This window comes from Megascapheus bottae, chromosome 28, assembly GCF_031878675.1.
Source record: "Megascapheus bottae isolate mThoBot1 chromosome 28, mThoBot2.hap1, whole genome shotgun sequence".
Taxonomy (NCBI): Eukaryota; Metazoa; Chordata; class Mammalia; order Rodentia; family Geomyidae; genus Megascapheus; species Megascapheus bottae.
Genome location: NC_143536.1, coordinates 15,055,499 through 15,066,785, shown reverse-complemented (window position 1 = coordinate 15,066,785; position 11,287 = coordinate 15,055,499). Strand labels below are relative to the sequence as shown.

The 11,287-nt window shown below is 48.0% G+C and overlaps 1 protein-coding gene across 1 annotated transcript; it reads left to right on the top strand.

The window, feature by feature from the left end:
• The first annotated feature begins 1,070 nt into the window (after window positions 1-1,070).
• On the top strand, window positions 1,071-11,224 carry LOC150045282 (tubulin alpha-3 chain). Its single transcript, XM_090320577.1, has 5 exons — window positions 1,071-1,156; window positions 7,155-7,377; window positions 8,307-8,455; window positions 8,773-9,453; window positions 10,836-11,224. The coding sequence occupies exons 1-5, from the start codon at window positions 1,154-1,156 to the stop codon at window positions 11,130-11,132; spliced, it is 1,353 nt and encodes a 450-aa protein (XP_090176703.1). The 5' UTR covers window positions 1,071-1,153; the 3' UTR covers window positions 11,133-11,224.
• Window positions 11,225-11,287: the final 63 nt, after the last annotated feature.

Genomic DNA, 11,287 nt, shown 5'->3' with positions numbered 1-11,287 from the left:
CTTGAGCAAAAAGAAGCTCAGGGACAGTGCCTAGGCCCTGGGTTTAAGCCCCAGGACTGCCAAAAAAAATAAATAAATAAAATGATGTCTACAAACCAGCAAGAGGAGTCTGGGTCTTCCAGCTTCCAAAAAAATGTGAGAAAATAAATTCCCATTGTTTCCACTACCCAGGATATAGTAATTTTTTTTTTAATGGAAATGAAAGATTTACTCGACTGGTGCTCCCCCCACCACACACACACACAAAGAAAAGAAGCAGTAAAAATAAAAAATTGTCTTCTCTTTTTTCCCAGCTTTCTGCAGCTTACACTGCCCAGTTATTCGGTGCTGGATGGAAAAGGCTTTGCAGCACCAGAGAAAGGAGCACAAGAGGAGGAAGGTTGCACCTACTTTTGGTTTTATAGTGAGAAGGCTTGTTGGAGGTAGCCAGGTTTGCAAAGACTGAATAAAAAGTGCGTGGTTCATGCTAAAATTTCAGCTTCCAGAAGGGTAGAGGTCTAAAGGTTAGAAACTGCCGACGGTGGCGCACGCCTGTCATCCTAGCTATTCAGGAGGCTGAGAGCTGAGGATCGCGGTTCAAAGCCAGCCCAGGTACTAAAGTCCGTGAGCCTCTTCACTCCAATTAACCACTAGAAAACCGGAAGTGGGGCTGTGGCTCAAGAGGTAGAGAGAAAGCACGAGAGCGAGCAGGGACAGCACCTAAACCTTGAGTTCGAGCCCAGCATAGAAACGAAATCAGCAAAGGAAAAAAAGAGAGGCGAGCAAGCCTGGGTGTCCAGAGTACTGCCAGCAGCATTTAGTCTTCTGCACTTCAGAGCCTTCCATGCACAGCATTGTCACCGTCGGGCAGCTCAACCAGGCAACAGCATGGACAGTCTTGAACGTCGGGTCCCTGGGCCATCGGCGACTCTGTAGCCTTCCCGCCCAACCCGAATCCAATCAGAAAGCTCCATTTCTCCAAGGGAGGCTCAACAGCCAATCATAAGTAGACTCTAGGGCTTCTTCCCGCCTCCCAGAAGCTCTGGACCAATGAGCACCCGAGTGGCAAGCTCTAAAAAAACGCTGCCGCGCTCGAGGTGCCCGCAGTTGAGCGCGTGGCGGCGGTTGAGGACGGGTGGTGAGTGTGTGCAGCGTTGTTGGAGCAGAGCTCACCATGGTAAAGTACTAGGGCTCGGCAGAGGGCTCAGCAGAGGAGCCGAGGGACACCCCCACCCCCTCCCCGCGCCCCAATGCCCGGAGTGCGGGCCTCGGGGTGGACGAGAGCCAGAAGAAGGAGTGTGTGGGAGCGGGGAGAAGTTGTGATCCGGTTGGCTTTTCCTCCGTGTTCTTAAGGACAGACGTGTTCTGAGGGACAGATGTGACCCCCTGGGGACAGGTCGGGAGTGCCAAGGGTGAGGCTCAGCAGCAAGTGCCTGCATCGCCCGGGATTCGAGCTGCAAAGACTGGGGCGGGGTGGGAGGAGGGGGGGTTGGGAAGGGGGGGCAGTGCCCCTGGCCTTCGTCTCCTTTATAATAAACAATAGCGTTGGATTCCAGAACCCTGGATGGAAGGTGACTCTCGGGCTTTCTGGTCCTAGAGCCATCCTAAGCTCCAAAGAGCTAACTGAGGAGCCCCACGTTCCCTGTTTGCGGGCTGATAACCATGACTGCCGCATTAGAAGAGGAAAAGGGGGTGGCGTGGGAGCGCGGGTGGTTAAGATCCTGAGGATGGCAACGAGAAGCCAGCTCGAGCAGAAAAGCCCTCAAGAGTCTTATCTCCAAATTAACCAGCAAAAAAAAAAAAAAAAGGAAAACCAAGAACTTTTAAAAATACATAACATTTGTGGCTCATGCCTGTAAACCTAGCTACTCAGGAGGGGAAATAAGAAGAGTCTTAGGGATTTTCCTGCCTGGGCTGGCTTCAAACAATAATCCTCAGATCTCAGCCTCCTGAGATTATTGGTGGGGGTTTTATTTGTTGGCTGGCTTGTTTTTAAAGGGAGGAACAGTTTATTTGGGCTCATGGCTTCAGAAGTGTCAGCCTTTCCTAGGGAGGGTGTGGTTGAGTAGAAAACCTCATGGCAGCCAGGAAGCAGCAGGGAGGGGCGTGGACAGCAGAAGAGGTAGAGAAGTGAGGGTGATTGATTTTGGTTTGCTTTTCATTCTGATCAAGGGTGCTGTTATCTTGATCCTGGCTAAGGGGCTAACAGTTTTCTCCACATATACATGTGTACTGTTAGTGAAAATATTAGTATAGTAGAAAGGATCAGTGCGGGAATCCCTGTGAAATTGTATTTACCCATGTAATACAGTAAATACTGTAAATTGTATTTACTCCTTTGGGGCCTAGGACTATTGGGAGTAGTCAGTCAGTAGAAATGAAGTGTCAGGGACCAGGAGATTGGCCTAGTGGTAGAGTGCTTGTCTAGCATGCACCAAGACCCAGGTTCAATTCCTCGGTACCACATATGTAGAAAAAAGCTGGAAATGGTGCTGGGGCTCAAGTGGTGGAGCTCTAGCCTTGAGAAAGTCCAAGGACAGTGCTTATACCCTGAGCTCAAGCCCTGGAATCAGCACAAAAAAAAAAAGTATCATTGACTGGAGGAGACATTATTTTATATAAAGCAAAGGAAAATAAGAAGGCAGAGATGTTTGCAAATTTGGTCTCAGGAAGTATTCCTCTGGGTAAGAAAACAAGGTCATTTGCCAAGAATATAGAGAAGAATACAGATGAGATTGCAATAGTTTGAGGGGGGAAAAATAACCTTAGAAATAGCACCCAGGCTCTTAAGTTCAAGTCCCAGGACCTGCACACACACACGCACGCACGCACGCACATGCACAGAAAGAAAGACTCAGCTAGAGTTTACAAATAGAGGAGATTGGTCTGGAATTTACCTTTTAAAGGTCACAGTTTATTTTTCCTTTTGTGGTTGTGGCAATGGATCTCAGGGACCTTGTGGATGCTAGTCGGGCACTGTATCACTGAGATGCATCCCCATTCCTCAAATAATTTTTTCAGAGGGGAAAGAACAACTTAAAAAATAATACATTTTGCCAGGCACCAATGGCTCACACCTGTAGTCCTACTTACTCAGGCTGAAAACTGAAGATCATGGCTCAAAGCCAGCCCGGGCAAGAAATTCCATAAGACTTTTACCTCATTAATCACCAAAGAGCCAGAAATGGAGCTAGAGCTTTACATGGTAGAGAAACATCCTTGAGGAGGAAAAAATTAAGGGATAGTACCCTGAGTTTAAGTCTTAGTACTGGCAATAAATTAAAAAAAGTAAAGTTTGATGGTCCACGTGAGGTTGGCAATGATGACTTTACAGTGGCTTTTTCTTAAAAGAAAAAGATGATTTTTCTGATACTTGGACTGTTTTCATTGCTTCAGGAGAGACAGAATTAGCCTCACAAACTGAATTTTCCACTCCCCACCTTGTATGCTATAAGAGTTGATGATAAATTCCCATTCTAGAAGACTTGATTCCTGTGTTAAATTTCTGAGTCATTGCTGAGCACCAGTGACTCATGCCTGTAATCCTAGCTACTCAGGAGGCTGAGATCTGAAGACAACAGTTCAAAGCCAGCCTGGAGGGTGGAAATGTAGCTTAGTGGTAGGGTGCTTGCCTAGCATCCATGAGGCCCTGGGTTTGATTCCACAGTACCACATACACAGAAAAAAGCTGGAAGTGGCAATGTGGCTCAAGTGGTATAGAATACTAGCCTTGAGCAAAAGAAGCTCAGGGACAGTGCCCAGGTCCTGAGTTCAAGCCCCAGAACTGGCACAAAAAAAAGCCTGGATAGGCAGTTTTGATAGTTAACCAGTTAGTTACCAAAAAGCTGAAAATGGAACTCTGGCTCAAGTGGTAGAGCACTAGCCTTGAGCACAAAAGCTCAGGGACAGCACCCAGGCCTCCAGATCACTCATATTCTCTCTCTCCCTCCCGCCCTCCCTCCCTCCCTCCCTCCCTCTCTCCCCCCTTTCTCTCAGACACACATTCACACACACACACACACTCACACACACACATACACACACACACACATAAATTTACTTCAATTAAATTTTACAATGTTTGCTTGAACAAAGCAAAACAAAACACTTGGGAAGATTCCAAGACAAGTACAGATTGAGTACTCTATTCCATATGTGACCTGGTGGCATTTATAGAAAAAAAAGTAAAGCACAGAAGCTAGCCTCCTCCAAGATTATAATAGTTAACAATGGGGAAGTACCTTCTCTAACAGAATGCTGTGATCTCCCATGATATGGGGAGAAATGCTACATTACACAAATTATTTTTTATGCCTGTGCAGACTGAGATTTGGTGCTTCTAAAACAGGAAACAGGACTTTCAGGTCTTGCATTGTAGGTTATGATTACATTAGAAAGTATGCTTTGAGCTGGGCACTGGTGGATCACACCTGTAATACTAGCTAGTAGGGAGGCTGAAATCTGAGGATCAAGGTTCAGAGCCAGCCTGGGCACAAAAGACCATGAGACATCTCCCATTAACCACCAGAAAACTGGAAGTGGCGCTGTGGCTCAAGTGATACAGCAGTTGCCTTGAGCTGGAGAGCTCAGAGATCAGGCTCAGGCCCAGAATTCAAGCCCCATGACCAACAAAACAAAAAAGTATGCTTTGGGCTTATTTCTGTGTATTTATGACGATGACAAAATTGAAAAAGAAAATAGTGAGTTTACAGATAGGCTCCCAGCAGAAAATAGATTAATTTATTCTAAATAAATGCTTTGAAAAGAAACCCTAAAATGGTACCATTTATTAAGGCAACAAAAGAGTTAAAGATATAATTTTGTTCCAGCACTTGAAATGTCCAGGGGCCATTGCACTTCTCCACTTGAGAGAGAACGAGGAGGGAGCAGGGAGTTTATGAGGCATGCTGACTTAAAAGACTCAGTGGATTGAGGCTGTGTTTCGGGGGATAGAACACTTTCCTGGCAAATGTGAGGCCTGGAGTTTAAGTCTAGTATCAGAAGAAAAAAATTACAGGCTTGAGAAAGTGATTCTGGCAGTCTATCAGGGAGCAAGTACCCTGACCGAACTCTCCTCTAACCTCTCTTCTGCCATGAGCCAAAAGCAGAGTGAGGGAATGTTCTGGTGCCATCCACAGGTGCATGAGCACCTGCCTCTATCTAGTGAGTGGAGAGAATACATACAAAGGTGGAGCTGTGGCTCAAGTGATAGAGCCCCAGCCTTAAGCAAAAAAGATAAGCAAACGCATGAGGCCCTAAATTTAGGTCTCAGTACCTGCACAAAGCAAACCAACAAAAAAGAATACCTATATAGTCACCACTTGGGCTTAGCCTGCTTGACCTGAAATCTGATCCAGCCTTCCTTATTGGACTGTTATCCTTTAGTCAGGTCACAGTCAAAATTGATTATAGCTGGGCTTGGTGACTCACACCTGTAATCCTAGCTACTCAGGAGGCTGACATATGAGGATCAAGGTTCAAGCCAGCCCAGGCACAAAAGGACCTGAGACTCTTATCTCCAATTAACCTCTAGAGAATGGGAAGCGGGGCTTGGCTTAAGGGTAGGGCGGTAGCTTTGATCTGAAGAGCTCAGGAACAGTGCCCAGGCCAAGTTCAAGCCCCATAAACCACAAAAAAAACCCAAACTGATTATATATTTTTCAGACAATCATTGTGATTTCATCATCATAAGGAATAGATTATTGACAATAAGTGCTTTCTGAGTTTTAAATAATCCTTTGTGTCATGGCAACCATGTAGATAATTGGGCTTATTACCACTTAATAACAAGGATATTATACAGCAAATCAGTTTGTTATTTATAAAATGTATTTAATTGGGTCCAGCTCTGTGGACTAGTGGTACAGTACTTACCTGGCATGCATGAAGCCCTGGGTTTGATGCCTCAATACCACAATTCACAGAAAAAAAAGCTGGAAGTGATACTGTGGCTCAAGTGGCAAAGAGCTAGCATTGATAAAGCTCAAGGACAGGGGCCAAGCCATGAGTTCAAGCCCCAAGCCTGGCAAAAAAATGTATTTATTTGATAGTACTGGAGTTTGAACTCAAGACTACCTGCTTACTACTGTGCAGATACAGTACCACTGAACCATACCTCCAACTCTTATTTGTACTGGTCTTTTTTTCCCCCAGTCCTAGGGCTTGAACACAGGGCCTGGGCGCTGTCCTTGGACACTTTTTGCTAAAGGCTAGTGCTGTGCCACTTGAGCGACAGTACCATTCCAGCTTTTTCTGAGTATGTGGTACCGAGGAATTGAACCCAGGGCTTCGTGCGTGCTGGCTAAGCAATCTACCACTATGCTATGCTTTCTCTGTCCTTTGTAAATTATTTTGTTTTATTTTATTTTTGTTTATCTCAGTTATACAGTGCAGAGGATTTCATTGTTAAATCTCTATATCTTTTAGTGTATTTGCTGCCCAAAGCAAGCACAGAATGTCCATGCATATTAGTATCATATTCCAATTTATTTTTCCAGTCATGGGGCTTGAATTCTGGGCCTGGGCACTATCACTGAGCTCTTCAGCTCAAGGCTAATGCTCTACCTCTTGAGCCATAGCACCACTTCAGGTTTTCTGGTGGTTAATTAGAGATAAGAGTCTCATGGACTTTCATGCCTGGACTGGCTTTGAAGCTTTTTGGTTTTTTGTTTTTTTTTTTTTTGCCAGTCCTGGGGCTTGTACTCAGTGCCTGAGCACTGTCCTTGGGTTTTCTCAATGATAGCACTCTGCCACTTGAGCCACAACACCACTTGTGGCATTTTCTATATGTGTGGTACCCAGGAATTGAATCTAGGTCTTCCTTCGTGCATTCTAGGCAAGCATTCTTTCACTAGGCCAAACTCCCAGCCCCTTAGCTCAGCTTTTTGTAAGCCAAACTCCCAGCCCCTTAGCATGGTTTTTTTTTGGTCAGTTAGAGATAAAGCTCACATACTTTCTTGCTCAGGCTGGCTTTGAAACATGATCCTCAGTTCTCAGCCTCCTAAGTACAAGCATGAGCCACTGACGCATGGTTCTGAAAGTTTTGAGACAAAGGAGTTACCTAGAAAGCCCTAGACACTGAAGCACTGAACAAATAATGTGCATGATGCTTTGCATATCTTATACTTGTGGTTGCTTTGAGATACATGTTTTTCATATTGTGTTCTGGTTTCCAGCGCGAGTGCATCTCTATCCACGTGGGGCAGGCAGGGGTCCAGATTGGCAATGCCTGCTGGGAATTATACTGCCTGGAGCATGGAATTCAACCTGATGGTCAAATGCCAAGCGACAAAACAATTGGTGGTGGGGATGACTCCTTCAACACATTCTTCAGCGAGACTGGGGCCGGCAAGCACGTGCCCAGAGCAGTGTTTGTGGACCTGGAGCCCACTGTGGTCGGTAGGTGCTCTAGGCTTGGAGGGGGGCCTTCCTGGGAGGGCGGGAGCACCTCCGTTCAGCCCCATGCAGGCTCCTGGAATCCTTCTGTAGAGAGGAGGGAACATGTTGGGTGAGAAGCTGAAAGGTTCCCGCCCGTGGCACCCAGGCTCCTAACTTAGGAAAGCCTGGCCTGTAAGGAAGCTGCTTTGCCAGCAGGAAGATGATGGGCTGAGAGTCCTCCTGCTGCCTCCCCGGTCAGGTCACTTCTGCAGACCCCGGGTGCAGCTGCACAGGTGTTGCTTCTCTCCCTGGTGCTGTGGAGCTGCTAGCACAGGGCAGCTATGAAGAGGCAGCAAAGAGCATCCATGTGGTTCCTCCAGATTGGAAGGGATGGAGAGAAAGCACCTTCCAGTGTCCCCTAGGAGGTGACAGGATGTCCCCCTTACAGCATGTGAGACCCAGGCCACATAGGGTACTGCCAGTCCCACTGGCCTGGTATCTGTGCAGTGTGTGAAGGAGTTAAGTTCCTTCCTTTGAGGTGGTTGCAAGTCAGAGAAGTCCGTTTCTGTCCAGTGTGAGCATGTGAGAGCTTATTTCCATTTGGCATTTGTCCTGAGCTGCCTTTAGCCTCCCAGAGGCACACATCGCCTCCGTGTGCAGGGCTGGAGGGGCACACCTGTGTTCCCAGCACTTTGATTATGACCATGAGTCCTGCCTGGCTCCCTATGGAGTTCCAGCCTAGTCTGGGCTGTGCAGGCAGACCTCGTTTCAGCCAGCCAGCCAACCAGCTGGAGAGAGAGAAATGAAAATCAAGGCAAGAGAAAACCTGTAGGGAGTCCCTGTTGACCTGGAGGCACAGCATGTGCTGTGCTGACCTGAACCGCAGCCAGCCAGGTGTCCATCCTGGTGAGCAGAGGAAGCCTGAGTCGGCACACGCTGTCTCTTTGCAGATGAGGTGCGCACGGGCACATACAGGCAGCTCTTCCACCCCGAGCAGCTGATCACCGGGAAGGAAGATGCTGCCAATAACTATGCCAGAGGCCATTACACCATTGGCAAGGAGATCGTGGACCTGGTCCTGGACCGGATCCGCAAGCTGGTAAGAATGGCACTCAGAGGGCTGCGTGTGGACGTGGCCCTGTGGGGAGAGTGGGGCCTTGGGAAGTGGATGGGTCACTGTGGCCAGTCTCAGCCTGGAATCAGGAGTCCAGCTGAGTCTACACAGGTCTTCCTGCCCAGTGTGGGGTCCTGGTGTGTGAGTTACTGATGGCCGGCGCAGAGGGAAGGGAGCCTGGCGTGTTGTGCAGGCGCAGAGGGAAGGAAGGGAGCCTGGCGTGTTGTGCAGGTGCAGAGGGAAGGAAGGGAGCCTGGCGTGTTGTGTAGGTGCTCGCTCACGAAGTGTGGTTTTCCTCCCAGGCGGATCTGTGCACAGGCCTGCAGGGCTTCCTCATCTTCCACAGCTTTGGGGGAGGCACCGGCTCCGGGTTCGCATCTCTGCTCATGGAGCGGCTCTCAGTGGACTATGGCAAGAAGTCCAAACTGGAATTTGCCATTTACCCAGCCCCCCAGGTGTCCACCGCGGTGGTGGAGCCCTACAACTCCATCCTGACCACCCACACCACCCTGGAGCATTCCGACTGTGCCTTCATGGTGGACAACGAAGCCATCTACGACATCTGTCGGCGCAACCTGGACATTGAGCGTCCCACCTACACCAACCTCAACCGTCTGATCGGGCAGATCGTGTCTTCCATCACGGCTTCCCTGCGGTTCGACGGGGCCCTCAATGTGGACTTGACAGAGTTCCAGACCAACCTGGTGCCGTACCCCCGCATCCACTTCCCCCTGGCCACCTATGCGCCTGTCATCTCAGCCGAGAAGGCCTACCACGAGCAGCTGTCGGTGGCTGAGATCACCAATGCCTGCTTTGAGCCGGCCAATCAGATGGTCAAGTGTGACCCTCGTCATGGCAAGTACATGGCCTGCTGTATGTTGTACCGGGGGGACGTGGTCCCCAAAGACGTCAACGCGGCCATTGCCACCATCAAGACCAAGCGTACCATCCAGTTTGTGGACTGGTGCCCGACTGGATTTAAGGTAGGACTGGGTGGTGTGAGGTCCCCATATCTGTCAGCAAGCAGCACATCTTACAAAATTATCTTGACACTATTTCTTTTTTTTGCCAGTCCTGGTATTTCAACTCTGGGCCTGGACACTGTCCTTGGACATTTTTTGCTCAAGGCTAGTGTCCTGCCACTTGGGCCACAGGGCTGCTTCCCACTTTTTCTGTGTATGTGGTACCAAGGAATCAAACCCAGGTACTAGGCAAGCACTCTACCACTAGGCCACATACCCAGTCTGATACTGATTATTTCTCACTATATTGATCATCTCTTTCTATATATTTGACACACTCATAGTTTAACAGTAAAATATAAAACCCCAAACAGATTTCAGCAACCTGGAAATCTTACAAGGACCTGACTGCAGACCTTAAGAATTCATAAGTAGAAGGTGAAACCTTCCACTCTGTGTCTAATTACCAAAGGTCTGGACTTATCTAGGTTTTTCCTTCAGTCAGGGGGACATGTGCAAGGTGATATCCAAGTCAGCCTTAGTTGAAGGCAGGAGGAAATGCTACCTGGTTTCCTTTTGTAGCTAAGCCTCTAGTTTTGTGTGCCTATTGGAAGGTTGGTGTATGGAGAAGTATAAGTCATAGCCTGTCATGTTCACATTAAAGTCTGTTTAGCCGCTGTGAGCCAATGCCTCATGCCTGTATTCCTGCTTCTCAGGAAGCTCATATCTAAGGATCGCTGTTCAAACACAACCTGGGCAGAAAAATCTCGTAAGATTTTTATCTCCGGGCCGGAGTTTGGCCTAGTGGTAGAGTGTTTTCCCATCATGCACAAAGACCTGGGTTCGATTCCTCAGTACCACATACACAGAAAAAAATAAGCCGGAAGTGGTGCTGAGGCTCAAGTGGTAGAGCTCTAGCCTTGAGAAAGTCCAAGGATAGTGCTCAGGCTCTGAGCTCAAGACTGGCAAAAAAAAAAAAAAAAAAAAAAATTCTTATCTCCAATTAACTACTCCAAAACTTGAAGTGGCACTATGGCCACCAGAACACCTGGCCTTTCCTGCTGGAGCTGGGTTCAGATCCTGATCCTCAGATCTCTGATCCCTGAGTAGCTTAAGATTGCAGACATGAGTCTTCTGTGCCTAGACTTTTTCATGTGTTTCAATGCCTGGGTCTATAATTGAAGCTTTACCCTATCCTGGACATTCATTTCCAGTTTTGCTATATCACACTGACTCTACACATATTTTTTATACATGTTGCTGTGTTGCTTAGCACTGTTCTGTGGGTAAATCCAAAAAGAACTTTAGGGTTAAAAAATACTAAGCAGGGCACTGGTGGGTCCTAGCTGCTCAGAAAGTTGAGATATACGGCTTCATGGAATGCTTGCTTTCTTCTCTGACAGGTGGGCATTAACTACCAGCCCCCCACGGTGGTGCCTGGAGGAGACCTGGCCAAGGTGCAGCGGGCCGTGTGCATGCTGAGCAACACCACCGCCATTGCCGAGGCCTGGGCCCGCCTGGACCATAAGTTCGACCTCATGTATGCCAAGCGGGCCTTTGTGCACTGGTACGTGGGCGAAGGCATGGAGGAAGGGGAGTTCTCCGAGGCTCGGGAGGACCTGGCAGCGCTGGAGAAGGATTATGAAGAGGTGGGCGTGGATTCCGTGGAAGCAGAGGCTGAAGAAGGGGAAGAATACTGAGGGCCAGGGTGTGGCTGGCCACCAACCCTCTGTATCTTCTCCCCACTGTATTATTACAGAATATATTTACTATTAAAATTTCTTTGTTAGTATTTGTCCTGTGTGCTGTACTTGGCCAAAACAAGGTCTATATTTGTTCTAAAATTACTTCGTCT